The sequence below is a fragment of the Gallus gallus genome, chromosome 2 (genome assembly GCF_016699485.2).
Source record: "Gallus gallus isolate bGalGal1 chromosome 2, bGalGal1.mat.broiler.GRCg7b, whole genome shotgun sequence".
Taxonomy (NCBI): domain Eukaryota; kingdom Metazoa; phylum Chordata; class Aves; order Galliformes; family Phasianidae; genus Gallus; species Gallus gallus.
The window spans coordinates 122,270,407-122,292,862 of NC_052533.1; the positions used below are offsets into that span (position 1 = coordinate 122,270,407).

At 37.2% G+C, this 22,456-nt stretch overlaps 1 protein-coding gene across 6 annotated transcripts; it reads left to right on the forward strand.

Moving 5' to 3' along the window:
* Nucleotides 1–523: 523 nt before the first annotated feature.
* Nucleotides 524–20,048, forward strand: LRRCC1 (leucine rich repeat and coiled-coil centrosomal protein 1). 6 transcript variants are annotated; one of them, XM_015282849.4, is made up of 19 exons: nucleotides 524–637; nucleotides 758–963; nucleotides 1,300–1,365; nucleotides 2,810–2,977; nucleotides 3,712–3,881; nucleotides 3,995–4,198; nucleotides 4,967–5,169; nucleotides 6,023–6,206; nucleotides 6,485–6,633; nucleotides 7,635–7,839; nucleotides 10,685–10,824; nucleotides 12,136–12,337; nucleotides 12,643–12,828; nucleotides 13,890–14,064; nucleotides 15,680–15,843; nucleotides 16,415–16,611; nucleotides 16,802–16,939; nucleotides 18,767–18,902; nucleotides 19,723–20,048. In XM_015282849.4, exons 1-19 carry the CDS (start codon nucleotides 579–581, stop codon nucleotides 19,843–19,845), a joined length of 3,075 nt encoding a protein of 1,024 aa, XP_015138335.2. In that variant the 5' UTR covers nucleotides 524–578; the 3' UTR covers nucleotides 19,846–20,048. The 6 variants fall into 6 exon arrangements, with proteins under 6 accessions (XP_015138335.2, XP_015138334.2, XP_025003789.2 ...); XM_015282848.4 differs by having other exon boundaries at nucleotides 3,998–4,198; XM_025148021.3 differs by lacking the exon at nucleotides 12,643–12,828.
* The last annotated feature ends 2,408 nt before the right edge of the window (nucleotides 20,049–22,456 follow it).

A 22,456-nucleotide genomic window follows, 5' to 3' on the forward strand; every position in this document is an offset into this window, starting at 1 on the left:
TCACAGGGAGCTGAGAGGCAGAGCTGAGCTCTGCTGTCTGTGACAGCGACAGGGCCCGAGGGAACGGCATGGAGCTGCGTCAGGGAAGGGGCGGGTGGGGCTTAGGGACAGGTTGTGCACCATAGTGCGGTGGGCATGAAACGGCCTGCCCAGGGCAGTGGGCACTGCCCCGAGTGCCAGTTTAGGGAGCGTTTGGATACTGCTCTCAGACATAGGGTTTCACGTTTAGATGGTCCGGCGTGCAGCTAGGAGTTGGGCTCAATGATCCTTGAGGGTCCCTTCGGACTCGGGACATTCTCTGATTCTGTTACTCTGCGGCGCTCCCGGGCAGAACCAATGCTAGACCCCAGCCGCAGCACCGCGAAGAGGGCACCCGCCACCACGACTGCCCCAGCACGGCGTGGCCGCGCTGCCACCTGCTGCTCCGCGAATGCCCAGAACCACCCCGCCTTCGCCGCTCCCGAGGCGGGAGGCGGTGTGAAGGCGGCGGGCGGTGCTTGCTGCTTTACGGCAGGTCTGTCGCAACGCGCGGAGCGTCGCCGTTGAGAGCGGAGGGAAGTTTGAAGCGAGGAGGGGTGATGGCGGGGCAGGGTGGTGAGCCCGAGGAGCTCAGCCTCGTGGATAAGGGCGTGAGGAGGTGAGCAGCGTTCCTCGGGGGCGGGTGGGGCGTGAGGGGACAGGGAGCAGGGGAGAGGGGCTGGGCTGGGCTGGGACCGCCGTTCCCCTGCCTGCTGATGGCGGTGCCTCTCCCCCGCAGCTTGCTGGAGGTCTCGTTGAGCTCGGACCTGCACACGCTCAATATGCACTGCAACCGCATCGCCAGAATCGAAGGGCTCGGCCACCTCCGGAACTTGCAGCATTTGGACTTGTCGTCCAACCAAATCCGCCGTATGGAAGGGCTGAATGCCCTGGAGAGCCTGCGCAGCCTGAACTTGTCCTGCAACCTGATAACGGCGGTGGAGGGTCTGCAATGCTTATTTCTGCCCGATTCTCAACGAACGAGGCTTTATGTGTTTAAACTTCCTTCTGGAAGTATGCCTGTACTGAGTTAAAACAATGATGGCCATATTGTGTACGTTTTAAAACGTGCACGTGATCTCTTTAAACTTTGTCACAACACGGTGCTGTAATTTGGAAGAAAAAAAGTGTGTTTATGGCTTTTTTTCTTTATATTCTAATCACAGTTGATTGTAATTTGTAGCTGTGATTTTAAAAGGCATACATAACTTGCAAGTCTTGATTTCACAAAGCAGAGCGTTCTGCAAACCTTACTGTCTCTATTTCCCTCACTTTGTTTAGGACTGGAAAAGCTATTTAATTTAACTACACTGAATTTGTCGCATAATCATATACACGATCTCTCTGGTAAGTGGCTTTGGCATGCGTAGAGCAATAAAAAGCATTTGCCTCACTTCAATTAAGAAAAAGAAAATGTGTTTTCAGAGGTTTCTATCAGTTTGCCCAGTTGACTGAGTAATGCTGCTAAAGGTGGTGGCTGCTGCTGCTGCTCTCAGCTGTTAATTTTCTTCCATCATGGTTTCTTCAGAACTGGAATTCATTCTTCTGTATTTAGCAATGCTGAGCTTCGCCTCTATGAGCTTGACCATGTAACTAATGGTCTAGAGCTGCTGGTATTTAGCTGTATGGGATCGGAGGTGAATGTTCAGCAACACCAGACTGCAGGCAAACAGTGAGTCCACATGACTGTAGCTGCCTAGAGGTCCTGATCTAGGTTGGTGAGGTGCTGACACAGGCTGCCCAGAGAGGTTGTGGATGCCCTGTCCCTGTAGGGTTCAAGGCCAGGTTGAATGGTGCCCTGAGCAGCCTGGTCTGGTTTTAGATATGGAGGTTGGTGGCCCTGCCTGTGGCCGCAGAGTGGGAGCTTGAGGTCCCTTCCAACCCAAGCCATTCTATGATCTAGAACACTGAACTTTATTTATTTGTTTATTTATTTAATGGAAAGGACTAGCCTGTGTTTTTCTCATATGTCTGTGCTGTAATAATCTGACTGAAGTGAATCTGGAAACTCAGTAATTGCAGCTACTAATGTGATGAACAAATGTCATTTTGATTACTTCATGTTCTCTACTTGAATCTCAAGTATTGTGAATGAAATGGATGAAGAAAGGGGAGCTTTTTCCTTTCACAGAGAATGGGAATTCTACTTTGCTATGCAAGAGAAATAACATTCACTGATTGACTGTAGAGCTATGCTGGTACTATATGCAGAAAGTCTAGGCAAATCTTATCATCATTTCTATACTGGACTGCCTGTTCTGTTTACTCAGTAGTAAACACTTCAACTTTATTTCTAAAGTGAAAAATTCAATGCTTTTGGAAGATGCTTCCAAAAGATTAGCATCTTTCTGTGCTATTGAACCGAAATACAACTACGCTTACAATGCAGAAATTCTCTTCTGAACTTTTTGTCGAAATGGTCAGTCGTTGTTTCTAACTAAGATTTCAAGTTTCAGAATGAAGAGAGTTTGTTATAGAACATCAAAAAGAACATTTGTAGCAATTTTGTTAATGAACTGACTTATAAAAAGGAACTTTAAGCAAAATATTTTTAACATTCTCCTTACTAGTTAGAAACTTATATTTTAAGTTAACTGCCATAACTTTCTTAAGTGCTGTATGCTGTAGTTTACAATAGTTAATATACTTAGCCAGGAAAGTGGAACAAAAGTTTTTACATCATTTTCAATTATGATGTATTGTTGACTGAATATTTTCCAGCAGTATGCCATTTGATCTAAACAGAGTCACTGCAGAAATCATTGTTTTGTATTTTCTCTTAAATTTTCAGGATTCCAGTATCTTCATGGAACCCATCATAAGATTAGCTGTATTGACCTTCGCAGCAACTGCATAAACAATATTAATCATTTACTTCAGTGCACAAAGGGGCTGCAGTGTTTGACCAATCTGACATTGGAAAAATATGGAAACACCAATCCAGTTTGTTATGCTGCAGGTAAGTGTGTTATGCCAGGTAGATAATTTGTGTTTTGTTGATCAGTAATCTTCCTTAAACTGTTGGCTGGGTTCTGAAGCTTGCAAATTCATTCATAAAGTGGCCAGCCTTTAGAAATCTGTATTCTGACAAAATGAATTTGTTTTCTCTGAGTATTCTAAAAGTTGTAAATCTTGTTTGTGTTTGTAAGGTTCAACTTTTCACATGTTATTTTAGGTTAAGGCAGGAGATGGACAAAGCAAATTGCAGCAAGAGGAAGATCAGTAATAGTAAATAGTAATAGTAAGCACTATTAGCCTTTTCTCCTTTTCCCACAGCATCAGTAAGCAGTGACAGACGGACTGTAAGATACTACATGTAAGATGCTAGTAACTTTAGCAGTTTCATTCAGTGAAAAAGGACAAAATTATCCATGTCCTTTCAGAAATTTCGTTTCATTATATTTGTCTTGTACTTCCACCAGCTATTTTGTTGCATTGGGTCTGTATTAAAAACTTGTCTTTGCAACTGCCACCTGCTAATGATGGTGGGGAGATCCCAGTGTAGAACAGAACTATGCAGGCAGCTTCCTAGTTCATTTATCTTGGTATGTTTTCGGTTGAGAGCCTTTACAAGCAGGGAATGGCAGGACACTTGTAGATAACTCACTATTTTTACAGTGAATATTTTCAATATTTTCTTTTTTTTTTTTTTTTTTTTTTGAAGATTAATTTAAATTTGGTCTTTTCCTTAAGGTTATAGAGAAACTGTTCTTCAGGCGTTGCCCCAGCTGGCAGTTCTAGATGGAAGAAATATTCATGGTGAACTGGTAGAGTCAGCAGAAGGAAACTCTTCGAATTTGCAATGTTTAGAAGACATTTTGAACAGTTTAGTTTCATCCGGGTCCCCTTCATCCAAAGATCAGGTGCCATAGTTTGTGTGTACTGTTTTAAACTTAAGAGATTTTTGTTGGCTTTTTTTTTTTTTATGTTGCATGTAATTCATTAATGTTACAGAGCTTACTTTTTGTTTTGATAGAAGGCCTTACCATTGGTGACACCGCATATCGACCAGGCGTTAGCTTATTTTCGGCAGCGAACAAAAATACCAGTACAAAGTTCTGTCAGTTCCTCTACAGAGCGTGTTTCATCTTCAGAACCTGAGAAGTCCATACTTGATAAAATACAGAGTGAGATGAGGATTCAAAAATTAGAAGATCAAATTTCACAAATACTGCAGAAGGTGATTTATTTTTCTATGATGGCACAAAAAGTTCTGTTTGTAAAACAAGTTCCTTTTGACTCTACAAAAGTTCGCTATGAACGATACACAGTTTATACTGGTACATATGTTGACTTCATAGTAATGTGTATTTAGGAATTCTGAAAAACTAAGAAGGAGATTAAAAAAAACACTTTACAACTGGCAATTGCACTTTGATTCATGAAAGTTTCATATTGACTGAAAACCATGGCGTATATGGCTAGGACTGTCTCATCATATATTAGATAGTAAATTGTTCTCTGATTGTATGGTTTTTACTCTGAAGCCATCAATATATGTAATTGAAACAGAGCAAAATACAAAGTGCAGCAGAGTTGATGGAAGTTGATTTTGTGAAGTAGTAGATTAGGTTGCTCTGATATGTTTGTCAGGTATGTTTCTCTGCTTTAACAACCGTTTATTTTGTACCTTGGAAACGTGCAATTTTTTTAAGTGCTGTATGTTTTACATTTTGCACCAATCTTGCCTCTGTGCCTAACGAATTTTTTTAGTAAATTTCAGGTACTTCAGAAAGTTAAAGTTATTTATTCTCAAGCATGTGGTTCTATTTTGTTTGTATTATTTTTATAATGCTGAATTATTTTAGCAAGGAAGGAAAGGGGTAGCTTGGAAGCTGCTGTTTACTTCTCTATGAAAATACTACCTGAAAATACTACCTTGATAAATGCTAGAAATGTGCTAATCAGAACTGTAAAATATACAGATAGAACTTCAATCTGTTCTTAGGTATCTGATGCCTCAAGAAGGGAAGCCCCTCCAAACGTTCTTAAAGCTAAAAGAGACACAGATCCAACTTCTGAGAGCGAACATGAGACTGAGAAGGAGAGCAGCAAAAAGGCTGTGAAAAGAAGCAAGATCCCTACTTACCATAGAACTACTTTATCTGCTAGACGTCACTTGAATCATCCTAAGACCAAGATAACTGACAGGTTATGTCCATGTTTGCCATATAAATAAAAATTAATTAAGCTGAATGTTGTTGGAATAAACCTAGTTTGTGTTGAAGCATTTTATGGATGTGATGGGTTGATGGAACTTGAGTTACTGTGGCTTTATAACAAAACTATTGATTAAAGCAACTGCCAAATTTCTGGTGTTTATTCTTGGGATTGGGGCAGAGTAGGAGAAAATGACATACTTGTTAGCTGTCCCTGCTGATAATCTACTGTATTTAGGTGAAAAAGAAATTGAACTGAAGATTCCAAAAAAAGATCCTCCTGAATTGTAGCAGCATACTTATTCATCTTTTTTTTAAATTATATAGACAGAATTTTTCATTATAAAAATGCATCACTGCGTGAGTCAAATTAAAAAAAAAATCTTATAAGATGTCAAAACAGTTGTCAAGGATGTAGCTGTTCTTTGTGCTGACACTGAGGCTGCTGTAGCAACAAGTCTAATATACAGTAAATATCAGAAGTGTGGGACAAATGATATTATAAATTAAGACATTAGGTTAGCCAACTACCGCAGCTCTACCGCTACTTTGCTTCTCTAAAATTGTTTCATATCTATCTGATCAAGAGATGTTTTTCTAATAGCATTACTAATACTACATGTTTTTACAGCTGAATATTTGAATTTAGCTGTTTGCTTCCAGACCTGCTTACAGATTATTTTCTAGGTGGCTTTGAATTCTGTACAACTCAACTTTTGTACTTTTACAGGACAAGACTTTACAGTTCTTTATCTGAATCCTCGATACTTCTTACAGTAGCATTTGAAAAATTGTTTAAACTCTACATATTCTCTTGCTTACCTCTTGTTTTTCTTCTATTGAAGGGAAGAGAAGAGTTCCTCAAAGCGTTCACCTTCCCATCAGAGGAACTCTCATCTCAATTCATCATCAGATACTCCTGATTTGGAAGTAGTGGGAAGAAGAGCCAATGTATTAACTGGAAGACAGAGCAATGTGGAAAAAGTAGATGAAATGAATTCAAATGCAACAAAGGAGTCCACATACCGAGTATGTTCTGCAACATTTTGAATATGTCTTCCCCTGAAGTCAAATGTGTATCTCTTGGTGAAACACTCAGATTTGAGATGTCAAAAATAATGGCATTTAGATAAGAGAAAAAATAGTTTTGTACAGTGTCAACTGAAAGAGAATGTTGTATTTTGGCATGGTCACTTTACTTGGTCTCGCTCAAATTCACTGTTATCTTTTTCTACAGTTATGAATATCATTCTTCATTTTTGGCTACATTTTGATGTTTCCAGATAAGTTGATGCATTCTTGTTTAGGTGCTGATTCAGGAACTTGATCAGGAAAAAGAAAGAAGGTGGAAAGCAGAACAAGCAGAGAAGAAATTAGTAGAGCATGTCAAAGAGTTACAGAAACATGCAAAAGAGGAAAAGAATATTCAGAGTATGGCTGTGTACACTACAGAGAGGTAGGAAAATAGATGCTGTAGTATTTTTTCTTTTTTTTCTTCTTATTTCAATTTATAGGCTGAGGAAATAGGAATGGTTTTAAAGAATATGCTTGGAAAATGACACATCAGAAAGTACTGCTTGAACTTCTCTCAATATTACTTAGTGAAATTCCTTTCTACGCTCTGCTGAAATCAAATACAGGGCAATACTTAACAGGTTGTCACTGCTTGCTTGAAAAGACATAAGGAAACAAGAATATCTGTCAGTGCTTAGTACCCTGTTCTTCCTCTTCATATCTCAGAGTAGTATCAGTGTGCCACTTAACTCTGGTTCTAGCCCTTTGCTTTCCAAACAATCACTATTTTGATTGTTCTTTCTCTTTCAGCTGAGACACTAGTAACTATATCTTCTCTCATGTCATGTTTCCAGTTCCTAAGCATTTTTTTTCTGCTTGTCCACATGGATGGCTTTTTTCCTGTTTGAACAAAGATGTTTCTGGCAGGCCTGAGTTGGGCAATAGGCAATATGTTGTACAGGTCTGACACAGCATTTCTTTGCACAGACTGCCATCCTAGTCCTTGCAAGCTGCTTTCTGTTTTTCATAAGTTCTCCCTTCTAATTTAGTTGTGAACAAGTAACACTTTGTTCGGAGATGTGTTCTGTTTGTCTTTCTTAATTGCATATTGATACTATAGGTACAATTTACATATAAAGCAAAATTATGTTTGGAATGTATTTTCCATTGGAGACTTATCTATGAGGTTGTATTCAGCCTTTTTTATTTCTTTTAAAATAAAACCAAATATAGTGCATTAAATATAGTGCAATGCATAGCTTTGGTAATCTTTTACATATTACTAAACAATTTTGCATGACAATATTGCATATAATACAATTCACCAAAGAAGCACAAGATGCAGTGCTACAACCCTTACTAAATAAGTGTCTATTTCTTAATGTAATTGACATTACTAAATTTAAAACTTTTTGTATACAACTTCATTGTATTCCTTCTCAGATTAAAAGAAATGATATTGAAAGAGAGAGATGTTAAAACAAGATTGCAAGCAGATCTCCAGCAGTTGAAAGATGAAACTGAAAGACTTACTAATGAGTTAAATCAAGCAAAAAATAAAGAAGCAGAACACCAGAAGGCTATGCAAGCTTTAGAAGAAGCATTATCCAAGATGGAAACACAGAGATTGCAGCAAAGAGCAATAGAGGTAAATATTTTTCATGACTGAATAATATGGTGGCAGCAAGATGGCCAGTATAGTCTTAAGTATGAATAAAGACTAGACTTTAGAGTCTAGTGGTTTTGTTTAACTTTTTAATCAAAATGGTTTCACAACCAGAACAAAATGGTAATTGCTGAGAACTTATTTTATAGCTGCTGTTTTCTTGGGGTTTTTGTTTTGGTTTTGATTATACAGCTGGAGATAACGATGAAGTGTCAGAGCACTTTATTTAGCATATATAAGCATATTCCAGCAAATAAGGTGCTGGAACAAATGCTGCCACTATTTCTGACAGAATAGTTTATTGGTAAAGTTTCAGTGGTCAAAGGCAGCTCTCTCCAATACGTATATTACTCTTGTGTTATATTCACATTTCAGCCTTTATTTCTAAATTCATCCACTTACAGGAACTGTGTCTCAATAAATCCATCTTCAAAAGCTTCTGAACTGCTAGCACAGTACTCTGAGTACTGTCAGATACCCTAGAAGAAAATAGAGAGAACTGGGGAGTATGCTGACAACCAAACTGCCAGTGCCATTCCAGTTAGAAGTTAACCAACCTGCATTCTGGGTTCCCTTATAGAATCAAATTGCCTAAAAATAAGTACCTAGTACTTGTTTACAGCTTTTTTTACCTCCAGCTGCATCTTTAGAAGGTCGAAGGTCCTGTAGACAAATACTAATAATTGTGTTTCAAAGAATAGTTGTAATTATCTAGAAACAAAGTTATCAGTTTTAGTGCTTAATTTACCTTTGATTTATTTTATCAACTATTGAGATTAATGAATTCTTGAATACTTTGTAGAGCTTTCTTTATAGAGCAGATTGATAGTTAGCTTCCTCTTAGGGAGACTTTTACTGCCATCAGTGGTAAATGGTCATACCTCTATGCAGTCACAGTTTAAGGATTTCGGTAAACATGACTAAATTATTTAAAGGCTTTGAGTATCTGTGCATCTAAATTTGTACCATTTTATTTTGGCACTCCTTAAATTTGCAAGTGTTTTAACTTGAATATTTTTTTAAATTCATTTTAGAGGGGGAATTGCCTCATTTTATCCACAAAACAGCAGGGATACAGTGAAACGTATCTGTATCTTCTTATGAATAGGCTTAGAATATAAAACATGGGGACTTAACTTCATACACAAGTCTAACAGGAGCATTTATACAACTGAAGTTAGCACATGAATTTTAAATAATTTTATTGTTATCAAATTGAAGCTTATGACAGCCAGTAGCACTTATTCGGTGTTCTTAAGAGAGATGACAGGAGATAGATTACCCTGTTCTGATGGATTAAAAAAAAAAGATTATTTCCAGTGTTTACTATGTAGCTTTCCTTAATTATTGTTTTTCATCCTTCGATATCAAGCCAAGGGGAGCATTGTGAAGGAATTCAGAATATAGTTCTGTTTTGATTTGTTTTCTTTGTTTAGTGGAGGTTGAATTTTCTGTTTGTTTCTGATGAGACCTGGAAATCAAACTAGCTTGTCTTTATTGCATTCTATTTCTACAGTGGGATAAACAGAGAGTCATAGAATCATAGAATGGCTTGTGTTAGAAGGGACCTCAAGGATCATGAAGCTCCAACCCCCTGCCACAGGCAGGGCCACCAACCTCCCCATTTAATACTAGACCAGGCTGCCCAGGGCTCCATCCAACCTGGCCTGGAGCACCTCCAGGGATGGGGCATCCACAGCCTTTCTGGGCAGCCAGTTCCAGCACCTCACCACTCTCACAGTAAAGAACTTAAATGAACTTAGATAACTAACACACAAACTAAATCTTGAGTAGTCCATTAACCATTCACACCTTTGATACTCTGGAAAGCAAAGAGATTAGAATTTTGTTAGTTATGCTAAATCCATTGCTTTGCTCAGGTGGGCAGATTGACAAGGCGGGTAAGTCATTAACACTCATGACTCGAGCACACAGGGGTTGAGATGAATACTGCAAGTGATTCTGAGATGTAAGAGTGTCACCGTTAACATCACCTTCTGCTGTTTCTGTTGCGTGTTCTAACCTGCAGCCTTCTGAAGTGTCCTGATTCTGAATTACTATTTCATGAGTAATAAAATCTTTTTTAATAATTATTTCAATAATTATATTATAGTTATATATATATATATTAATAATCATTATATTAATAATCATTTTTAAATTTGGCTTGCCACATCAGAAAAGACACTTCTGTATCTGAAAGGTTTCAGAATATAAAATGGAATTCATCGTGAATGCTTCATGGAAAAAGTGGAGTATGCCATCTGCTGTTCATAATGAATGTTTTTTTCATGAAATCACTAGAGAGAAACTCTGTTCAGCAACTTTAAGCTGTACGATGCAGATTTTTGTACTTGGAGTGTGTAAAAATAGTTAGAGATAGCAAATACATCATCTAAAATGTTTTGCTTGAAACCAGCGCAAGTGTTAGAATGTGAGAGTTTATAACTGAGGAAATCATTCTACAAATATTCCTGTTCTGTTTATGCAGGACAATTTCTACTTCTTTATAAATTAAATGGTATCCTTTGTTCTTGGTGAAAGCTTTTTTGTTTTGTGATAAGTTAAGTTAATGCTTATATTTCAACATTTAGTGTTAAATTTCTGCAACTGTAAGAGTATACCAAGTTAAAAAAAATCCTTTTTGTGGGCCGGATAGCATTATAAAATTTCATAGAACTTTATGAAAAATTCTGCCAATTGTGGAGCATGATTTGAACATAATAGCTTGCATAAAACTGTCATTAAAGCACCTGTTTTATATTTTGGTACAAGTCATGAAACATTTTAAGAATCTTATCCCTCTTGTTTTTATGATTATATACAGATGAAACAGGTGCAAGAAGCAGAGCTTAAAGCATCAGCAAATGAAAGAGAATTACAGTTACTTCGAGTATCTCTTCGACAGCAGAGGGAGAAGGTAAAACAACTTCATGAACTTCTAATATTAAGAGAACGAGAACAAAGGTATGGGATCTCTATTAACTTGCTGTGAAAACAAAGTAGAATACGTTAGTGTTGCGGTTGTTATGAATGTGTTCTACCAAGTGTGGGTGGCTGTCTTTATGGGAGAGGTGTTCTCTGTAAATATGCAGTTGTCTTCCCACGCATTTTTGGTCTCATTTAAGAATGTCTTCATAGCTTTTAGACTCCTAATTTGCAAGTCCATGTAGGCAAATGTTCTTGTCTTTTTTTGATACATTCTTGTTTTATTATATGGGTGAAATTACGTTATTTTTTGGTCTTTAATTGGGAAATAATCAGATAAAACTGAAGTCACGTTTGAATTATTGTCTAAAGGTTGGTGTGTGTGTGTGTATACATATATATATTTGTATTACTGAAGTACACACACATACACACACACACTTCAGTAATACAAAGTAATCCCCTAAAATGTCAGCTTCTGTAGCATCTTGCATTAGTTTATTAGTTTGGGTGGGTGGCTTGATTGGCTGTTTTTCCCTCTCTTCTCAGAAATTTATTTATTTATTTATTTATTGAGAATACTTGAACACAAGTTCTGTATTATTGAGCTAATAAAATAAGCGTACATGTAAAACAGGCAGTTGTTTTTGGTATACTGCTACATGAGGAAGCTTACTGATAAAATAAGCTGATAACACTTGCTTAGCTTCGAGCATAAATGTATTCAAATACCAAAATAACTGCAGGCTAAGATGAGAAGAATCTGATAGCTATGTTTTGAGAACTTTACATTATTCTGTTAAAAGTCCCTAAAAGATGTAATGTGAAAGATGGTAGACAGATTTTGTTTTTTAAAGCAAATGGACAGAAAGTACATTCTGCTTCATCTTCCTCCTATGGCTGTGCCACCATCTCATATGGAGGCATATCCTGGAGCTCTTTAGAGCCTTACTGCAGTTGCTTGCAGGTTTGGGGTCTAAAAGAGAGTTATCTGGCTCTACAGTGGCTTTTCTGATTCCCTTCTCCTCCTGCCCTTTGTGATTCTGTGTTACCAGGAAAGCAGACAAACATTAACAGCAAAAGAATAATGGAATATTTCTATGAAGGTTTGAATTGAAAAGTAAAGCTATTCCTTTCTCTGGATGTTTTAACAGTAGTCAGTACACTTTTTTCCCCATCCCAGGGCCATAGTCACGGAAGACTGAAGCCTTTTAGTGAAACTAAGGAATGAATTCCCTTCATGTCATTCATTGTCCTTTTTAAGAAATATTAAGGAAATCAGCTGAAGTAGCATTGTCAGATACTGTAGTTCTTTTCTATGTAGTTCTTGTATATGTTTGGTAAATCCAGGAAAGAACTTGAAACCCGAGTTGCTTTACATGGACCAGAGTTTCAAGCAGCTGTGTCAAAAGAAGTGGCTAAAGAAGAGCAGAGGCATGAACAGCGTGTTAAAGACTTTCAGGAGAAAATTAATATGTTAAACCAGAAGTATACAGAGTTAGAAGATGAATTTCGTTTAGCTTTAACGATTGAGGCAAAAAGGTTTAAAGAGGTAAGAGAGCATTTAATCTCAAACTAGACTGAGTTGTAGTACTCTTAAATGGATTGTGTTCCTTTCATTCTTAAAGTGTTTGTTCCAAGGACTCATCTGAAAATGCTGGTAGTTACTACTACTTTCAAATATAAATGATTAAAATTTAACTGGTAGAAAATCAGCTTCAGATACTCATTATTTCACATCATGTTACTGAACTTAAATTCCCCTTTTATTTGAAAAAAAAAAAAAGAAATGTCATTTTACTGTTTATACTTTTTTTCAAAGGAGAACATTTTTTAAGACTTCTTATGAAATTTTAGGTACAAGAGGATTTTGAAAATGTTTCTGCTGATCTAGCTGAACATCAGCAGGCCCTCTTTCAGTTTCAACAAAAGGAAAAAGAGATGACAGTTCTGATCCAAGACCTAACAAGCATAGTGAAAGAACAGAAAGCAAAGATTGCAGAATTAGTAAAATCAAATCAGGAAACCACAGCAAACCTGAAGGTACTTCTTTCAGAACATTTCAAGTATATATCTATTTGGGTTGAATTTTTTTTGTTTATTTTAATATTTTATCTAAAATGTAACCATTCCATACCAGGTAAATTCACTGAAAGATGCATATTTCCTTTTGCATTAAAGCAGAGTAACCCACATCAGCTTTTATTCTTGTATCTCCTTCTTATTTCTTACAAACGCTATGTTGTCTATACTGCAAAATCCAGAGTCATTCCTGTCTTCAGAGAAAGTGCACTCTTTGCCTTGTGAGCACTAGTGGCTTGTGTATGATCAGGTGGTTGCTCTGAACTCAAATTTAAAAATATACATTAATTTTCCTGACCTTTTGTAAAGTCAAAATAATGGATTATGGTTCTACAGCTAAAAAACTGGCTAGTTAGTGCACATGAAGTAAAGATGAAACTGTAAGTAGTCAAGTGTTGTTCAACAACTTTTTAATGTAATCCAGTCCATGTATTTATCCAGTACTTCCTTGTTAAAATTTCTGTGAAGTACATCCCCTGCAAAGCTGTTTCTAATCTTGCTATACATCGCTATTGTGGTATCCAAACAAAACGGGATTCTGCCAGTGACTGATGTTGCTTAAAAAATAAAATATAAGAATAGCTATATTAAACAACTTTAATATGTAAAACAAAAAATTGTGTAATCACAGATAAATCTTGATCATGAGAAGTAGAAGTTGAAAGCATCACAACTTCTGTCTTTTTTAATATTTTGACGTTTATTCTCTTGTTTCTGACATGTACAATTCTAAATGAGTTTTTGTAATGGCATTAATAAAGTTGGCTATTTAGAAAACAGCTTTATAAACTGTTTTGGGGAATTTAAGTATTTCTATTTGAAGCAAACATCTGTGTCTTGTTACTGGGAAGATAAGCAAATTTTTAAATCAGCTGGAAGCTTCTATGCAAGCAGACTATTCCTCAGTTTACTGTTATGCAGCAAATGAAATTTAAACTTTCCTCACTATTTAGCATTGATTTTAGATTCTGAATACTTATTTTAAAGGATCTTTCTTTATTTTCCCATGTTCATTCACACAGAGTCGAACTGAAGAACTTGAAACTGTGATTGAGCAGAACAAAGAGAAGGCTGGTCAAGTGGAACTTCTGAAAAAGGAAAATGGAAAACTTATTTCTCAGCTGACCGCTCAAGAATCTGTAATTGATGGATTAAGAATGGAAAGAAAAATATGGGGGCAGGAGTTGGCACAACAGGGTAAAACATACACATTATTATATATATATCGTGGTAAAACTGCTGATATTCAATATTATACTTTCCAAGTAAACATCTTGACAAACCTGTAACTATGACAAGGTCTTGCAGTGTCTTGTTGATCATACCTAGTTGTAAAGATGATACGGAAAAATACTACTTCTGTAGCATGCGGGCCATGTATAGGAACTTTAACAGCAATTGTGAGAGTTAGTTGTGAGTACTATTTATTCTGTGTGCCCAAAATGTCAAAATACTGTAATACGATATCATAGAATCATAGAATGGCCTGGGTTGAAAAGGACCACAATGATAATTGAGTTTCAACCCCCCTGCTATGTGCAGGGTCACCAACCACCAGACCAGGCTGCCCACAGCCACATCCAGCCTGGCCTTGAATGCCTCCAGGGATGGGGCATCCACAAATTTCTTGGGCAACCTGTTCCAGTGCGTCACCACCCTCTGAGTGAAAAACTTCTCCTCCTAACCTAAACCTCTCCTGTCTCAGTTTAAAACCATTCACCCTTATCCTATCACTGTCCACCCTCATAAACAGCCATTCCCCCTCCTGCTTATATGTTCCCTTCAAGTACTGGAAGGCCACAATGAGGTCTCCCCGGAGCCTTCTCTTTTCCAGGCTAAACAAGCCTAGCTCCCTCAACCTTTCCTCACAGGAGAGGTGCTCCAGCCCTCTGATCATCTTAGTGGCCCTCCTCAGGACCCGCTCCAAGAGCTCCACATCCTTCCTGTACTGGGGGCCCCCGGCCTGGGGCAGTACTCCAGATGGGGCCTTACAAGAGCTGAGTAGAGGGGCACAGTCACCTCCCTCTCCCTGCTGGCCACCCCTGTTTTAATGCAGCCCAGAACACAGTTGGCCTTCCGGGATAAGTCACACTGCTGGCTCATGTCCAGCTTCTCGTCTACCAGGACCCCCAGGTCCTTCTCCGCAGGGCTGCTCTCAAGGGGTTCTTTGCCCAGTCTGTATAAACACCTGGAACTGCCCCAGCCCAAGTGCAGTACCCTGCACTTGGCCTTACTGAACCTCATTAGGATCACATGGGCCCACTTCTCCAGCCTGTCCAGGTCCCTCTGGATGGCTTCCCTTCCTTCCACTGTATCAAATGCACTGCTCAATTGTCATTGTCTGCAAACTTGCTGAGGATGCACTCAATGCCTTCGTCTATGTCATTGATAAAGAAACTATGAACAGAAGTTTTTATAGTGTTTTGTAATGCTGCATGTCTATGAGCTAAGTCCACTGTGGAAATTTTGTTGATATATTTTATTTAAAATATATCAATGGTGCATTAAATATCGGGTAAAAAAGGCCTTGGCTTTTTTTTTCCTCTGATTCACATGACTCTTAGCACCATTTTGAATTTACTTCTGAGATTGCTTGTGTCTATAAGAATTACTGTTCATTTTTTTAGAGAAGTTTTCTTAGGATAAAATAGTAGCCGTCAGCTTTGCCTTTTTATGTATTACTTACAGATTGCAGTGTTTATAGTAGGCTAAATGATGACGTTTGTTTAAGATTGTTGGTTCCTCACCTCTGACATCCTGAAGTTATCTATAAAGTGATGACTGTAGTATATGAATGTCCTGTACTATCTAGGAGCTCACCTTTCTCAAGATCGGGGAAAACTGGAGGCAAAAATCGAGGTTTTAACAAACGAGGTGGAAATTCTAAAGAAGCAGAGGGAACAGGACGGTGATGCTATACGAATTAAAAACAAAATAGTGGATGATCAGACAGAAACAATTAGGAGATTAAAAGAAGTAAGTTGGATGTGTTACAATTTGTTTTTACGTAAAATTAAGACTTGTAATGAAAGTTATCATAACAGATCTGATGGAGACGTGGCTCTACACTCCTAGTTTTACTTATTCAGAAAGTGCAGGCAAGCTGTCCATGGCAACTGATTTCATTGAGAGCAGAAGAGAGCCTTGTTTCTACAGAGATGTTCATTGAATCCCTCAATGAATCACAGTTACCTAAAGGGACTTTTTCCCTTTGCCTCACTCAGTTATTCTTGATAATGATTTTGAGAGAGAAACGCTAGGACAGTGGAATTCTTCAGTTCACTGTTTTTTCTAATAACATGAAAAGTTTGTTGCAGATTTATTTTACCTACACAGTACTTATTCTGCTTTTGTCAATCAGTATTTTAACAATCTAGCTACTATGTCTTGTTCTGTTTATTCCATTCCATCTCATTCAGAGACTTAAGAGTTAAGTCAGTCTGTTTTTATTCTGATTAGTATAGACTAAACATATTTTTAAGGGTAAGAACAAAGTTAAAATAGAGTATATTTTTTCTATTCTAAAATATATATTTTTTTTCTACAGGGCTTACAAGAAAAAGATAAACAAATCAGAAAACAGCATGAAGAAAATAAACTTTTTCAAGTACAGTTGGATGAAAAAGCTACTGAATTTGAAGAGCTTATGGAAAAGCTAGAAAGGCAAAATGAAAGAAAAGAGCAATTAAAGCAGCATTTAGAAGAAAAAGAAGTAGAACTCAGTGACATCAGGAGAGCACACAGGTGATGGATACAATGGGCAATAATTCTTTGGGATCCTTATTGTTTACAGCAGTTCCATGAAGTCATCTTTTTTGTTTAGAGAGTACTTTCTTGCTATTAAAACTTACAGAAATGTGGAAAACTGGGAACATTAAAGCTTTTTCTGTCCTCCTAAGAAGTGGAATGATAAATATATACATTTTTTTTTCAGTGCACTGAAGAAGAAGTGGCAAGGTAAAGATGAACTATTAAGCCAGCTGGAGGTACAAGTTAAACAGATGAAGGAGGGCTTTGATATGAAGGAGAAGAAGCTGATTGAAGAGAGAAATAAAAGTCTTCAAGCTCAGAGGTGAAAAACTTAACATTAATAGGTTATATTGTGAGCTGCATAAACAGACAAAAATGTTACAGTGACAGAATGCCTTTGGTGAGTAATTAGTGATTCCATTTCCAGGAAACTGTGAGTAGAAGTAATTCTTGCTCTACAAGTTACTACACAAACCCAGTATTCAGTTGCAGTATTTGTCCTTTAAACTTTTTAGCTATACTCTAGTTCTGTTTGAAAATAATTAGAGCCTGCCCCCAAGTACGCTTCTCCACTGCAGTGCTTTTGATTCACTCCTCTGGGAAATTTGGCATCAGGCTTTCATGGTAGGAATTGTCTGCAGTCATCATGTATGCTGTCTAGAGTCATGTAGTGAAGATGCTCTTACGTGTGAAGCAGTCTCACAGTCTGTAAGTGGCATTTCTTTGAGGATGAGCCTGTCAACTTTCATGTTCATTATCAGGATGCACAGAGCTGTTTATTTATCAAGGTCAAGCCAAGCAACTGTGGCTGGCACTTGAATATAGGGGAAAGGCCGAGAGGCCACAGCACTTCACTGATGTCTGTCAGAGTTATGTAAATACCTTGAGCAATCACCTAAAAAAACTGAGGTGGGATCCACAGTACTTATCACAACCTAGGGTAAATGTTAGCAATAATAATAAATATTTAAGTCTGTGACTGGATACTTGTGCGGGAGGAGAGCGAGAGAGAACGTACAAGTGATAAAAGGCTTTCAATTTCTTTTATTTCTCCTCTTGTACTGTCAATATCTTTGAGCAACTACTAGTAAATATATAGAGAGAAACAAATATTCATACCCGAGAAAATGATCACGGACTTAGATGATGCTCAATTATTTTATAGACATATGGCACTTCAGGGACATAGGGTAGACCGCTGCCTGTGATGAACTTAGATTTGTTAGTAGGATTTTTGCTTTATTCCTTGGCTGTTTTCTCTTGTTTTTCTTCCTTCCACTCAACTATTATTAAGAAAAGACTATTTAGATAAATCTGCACCTTTACTATCAATAATAACCGCTTTGTTATTAAAGGAATGAGCTAGCATGATTTCAATTTTTTCCTTTATATTTTTAAATGAAGTACATTCATCATGCTTCAATGAAGGAAGGTCATCTGATTAATATGTGAAAGAAAATATTTTGATAATCAATTTTGATTTAAAAAAACAAACAAAATCCATAACGAAAACACACCAACCACACCTCAAATGGTATAGATTTCGTAATGGCCGGAAAATCAGTACTGAAACTGAAATTTTACCTGAAATTATTGTTTTGTTTCAGAATATTGATGTAAATCAATTCTGTAGTGGAGTAAATTGCTTTGTTTTCTGTTAATGCGCATTTTAGAATCATCCCCTTAAAAGAAGAATTTGCTTGGGAATCAGATAAATGCTTTTCAATGAAGTAGACTCTCTTGTTTGTGTGGAACGTAGACCTGGAGGCTGTCTGCAGGATCATGTAGTCTATTTGCCTTCTTAGAATGCAGAAGTATGATAAGCTGATGTTTGAAAACATATGGAGCTCTGAGCCATGTTAACATTAGCAAGTCTGAATCTTTTTTATTTTTTTCTAGCGATTAAATGTTTCAGCTAAGAGTGATTAAATGCTTCTGCTAAGAAAAATGCCAGAAGCCCTAAATATGGTGCATAAAACCAGAAGGTGTGCTTGAGAAAACAAAATATCTTCTGAAGCTAGATATTGAAATAACTGTCTTTGTGCTTGCATTGCTAATATCTTATCAAAGGCAGGATTAGGCAAAGCAAAATGTTTTATATTTTTGTTTCTTTGGAAGAATGTAATTTATTTTTTGTTGTTATTTTTAGGATCGCTACGGAGAAGCTTCGTGAAATGGATGATGCTTTTAGAAAACAACTTGAGTCAGTATTGGCAGCTCATGAGGCTGAAATAGTGCAGCTGGCAAATGAGAAGGAAAAACAAGTTGAAGCAGCAAATGAAAAAGTAATTTTGATACCAAATTAATATGTTTATTTTATTTGCATTTTTATCCTACAGCTACTCCAGCAGTGATGCTTAAAATCACTGATTTCTATCAGTCTGGCTAATTACTTGATGGAAACAGCCCTGGTGTAGTACTCCATCTTTGCACAGTAAGACAATAACTAGAACTTTACTGTTGTGAGTGTCATGGAGTGAAGCGAATAAAGTTGCATGTGGTGCAGCTGTTAGTAGTTGACACCTGCCCATTATTCTTGCCAGTGCAGATAAGGAAGGTTTATTATACCAGACATTCCATTTAACTTGCATATGTCTGTGTTAGCAGTTGATGCTATGTATGTATTGTATTCTGTCTTGTTATGACAATGGGTTTTTTTCTGTGTAGTAGATATTCTAGTTTTTACATTAACAGCGATCTCCTACTAATTAATAAGTCTTTTTTTCTTTTTTAATTAAAATTCTGCCACTGCAAATTCTGTTCACTGGCAAAATGGTAATACTTTTTAAAATATGTGATACCTTCTAACACGGACTTTGTTTTTTCTGATTTAAAAGTTGTTTGTCCTGTCATGTCTATTTGTGGCAGTTTTGTCTAGCTCCTTGATAAAGTATTTTTTACTTTGGATTATCATTACAGTCAAAAAATATTTTCCATAACATAAAGTTTAAAACATAAATTCTGTACTGATTTAAACTTGTAACTCCTATATCTTTTTTCAAAGTTAAAAATTGGCAAGAGGATATGTTTGTTGGCAGTATTAAGGAAAAGTTAGATCTGTATTTGTTTATTTGATTTGATTATTTGATCTGTATATGCTTTCAGGTTTACTATGTTGAAGAAGAAATGCGTCAGCTTCTGCAAGAAACAGCAAACAATAAAAAAGCCATGGAGGATAAAATAAGACGGATTACTTATGTGTTGAGTGACATTCAGCAAGATCTGTGAAGCTTTATGTCTGACATTTCAGAGTTGTCCTTTATGAATGTATACACTAAAAAGTATTAATTTAAACAGAATATTCTACAGTGCACTTTTCTTCTTGTTTGATTTGAAGTGCTTCTAGAGAATAAATTTTGTATAGAATTTTGCAGGTTTGGGAATCAGAGAAATACTTGTACAGTGTTTTTATAATAAATACTTACTTGGAACCCTTGGTTATTTTTGACTGTTCTGTCAAAGTTGGATCAAAAACAAATTTGTTGATTGAAAGCATCACATGAATTGAGACATGAATGTTTGAGTAAGAGAGAAGAATGTTAAAGCAAAGGATGTTTTCTAAGTGTGAGAATACAGAAATGTGTGAAGAGAAACTTAAAAGGTTTCCTGTGTTATGGTACAAATTCTTGTAATGAGCTATGAAAGAACTTTAGCTGAAAATGTTTGTAATCTGCACTTGCTGCAGCAGATGACTTCTCACCAGGCTGTTAAAAAATAGGAGATAATAAGCCTTAAGTTAGAACAATCATACTAACGTATATATGATAGAAATTTAATCTCCACTCTACTGCTGCATTTATTTCATTTGTGTATTCTCATTCTGCTGAACCATTATCAGAAGTGCTTAATACTGTGGTAGTAATTATCATTGTGTTCTTTCTTAGTACACCAGATGGAGCTATTTCTTCCCATCTTACAACTCAACAGCTAAAGCAGACTCCTGTACAGAAATGACAACAGACTCTACTAACCTGACTTTAACATCATTTTATTCTGCATCCCAAAATGAGTACTCTAATATGGAATGGCAGTAGAGGTAATTTTGTATGAGTAGTAGTGCTAATAGAAGGCCACAGGGCTTTGGTTAACTGTGCAAGGCATGTTGGGCTTGTTACCAACTTGTTACGAGAACTTGTTTGAACCATAAGCTAACATGAGCTGCTTCTTGTTACGAGGTGCAGCTTTAGCATGGAATGGAGGCAAAGGCCTTGGAAATAGGGGCACAAGCTGAAAGCAGAGGCTGCAGCATCGCCAGTGTGCTATGTGCTCTGAAAACGTATAACATTGAGAGCTGGGAAAACACTGTTTTTCCATTACAAAGTTAAGCTGCAGCAAAGGAAAAAAAAAAAAAAAAAAAAAAGGAAGAGCTGGGAATTGTTTAGAAATTGTACTGTCTTATAAATTAGGAAGATCCCATGTGTGTGGGATGGGACAGAAAAGACCTGCTTCAGTCCTGGTTCCTTGCATCCTGCACTGACACCAGGGAGGAGCAGAGCCATCAGCTCCAGCCACAGGGCATCCTTCTGGTACTGTACTCTCTCAACTAATGTAGGTGTGTAATGATAGACTTGTTAAGGACTGACTGCTTTGAAGCAGTTTGATAATATGTAAAAAATGAATATATAGTGCTAATGATTAGTAAGGTGCAAGATTTAACTCTTAGCATGTCTGTCGGTCTAGTAAATTTTGCTGTAAGGTTTAAAATGTGGTTCATTTATCAATCTGACACGATCGCAGCAACCTTCTTGATTGCCTGACAGAAATATCTCACCACCACCAATGTGCAGATGAAAATATCCTCTCAACGTAACCTTGTGCTCTGCACATTTCTTTCTTCAGAGGCCACATAATAATCTGGAAAACTGTTCTATAACATTTACATGGATGTCACACTGAAAGATTGTGGTTTCTGCAGCAATTCAGAATGCTTTTCTATAGTGTTTACCAAGTGTTTCTTTGGGCACCTTTCTAACTCTTTGACCAAGCCACATTCTGATGGTGTGACCGAACACTTGGAATGTTCTGCCAAGGTAGCACACCTTCCTCATAACCACATCCCATTTAATAATGTCAGCCCAGGTTTTCCTCCAAGTTTTTCATTCTGAAACCATTTCCTGATTTTGTCACAGGGCTCTGCTACTGTTTTGCTTTTATTCCACAGGTTCTTATTGTTCCTTGTTCTTGGCTTGGAAATCTCATACCATAGAACCTGGGCACATACCTGCAGTAGCTTTATTTGTATTGTTTGCTTTTCACGTGTCTGATTCTGCCTCTGGCGTTATTTCCTTCTTTATGCCTGCATGGATTTCCTAGAGTTTTTTAAAAGTTAATTCCTATGGTGGGAATAGGCCTCAAAATGATAAATTGATACAAGTGTGGTGCAGATCAAAACTGTGCCAAGTGGAAAAAATTCAGTTTGAAATTACCAGAAAGCATAAAACAATTGAATAAATATGAATCTAATTGAAATATGAACTCTGGAAGTTGTCGTCTGCGTGACATGTTTTCAGGCATTAATCACAACCATTTAAAACTGATGATGTTGTTAGGTTTTCTTTGCTTTCATTTCCATCCAAAATAACAGATTTATTTTTTTTTAATCAACATCAAAATGTGCAATTGGGAAGGAAATTCCAGTGCTGACTGAGAGCAGGAGGGATGCGAGACAAGAGCCAGAGACAGCACACACTTGCTCACCTAGGAGGGCCTTCTATTTTATGATGTTGGCCCGCAACGTCAGGCAGATTTTGCTAATATGGCAGTAGAGGTTGAACCTTCCCGCCAATATTCTATTGCCTTGTGGCAGATGGCAGCAGAGGGCCACTCTGACACGATGTTG

Excerpts from the sequence above, each read along its gene's own strand:
- LRRCC1 (XM_015282849.4), top strand. The coding sequence starts at position 579 with ATGGCGGGGCAGGGTGGTGAGCCCGAGGAGCTCAGCCTCGTGGATAAG. Across the intron at positions 7,840-10,684 it reads TGCAGCAAAGAGCAATAGAG|ATGAAACAGGTGCAAGAAGC; the intron begins GTAAATATTTTT and ends GATTATATACAG. Across the intron at positions 10,825-12,135 it reads TTAAGAGAACGAGAACAAAG|GAAAGAACTTGAAACCCGAG; the intron begins GTATGGGATCTC and ends TGGTAAATCCAG.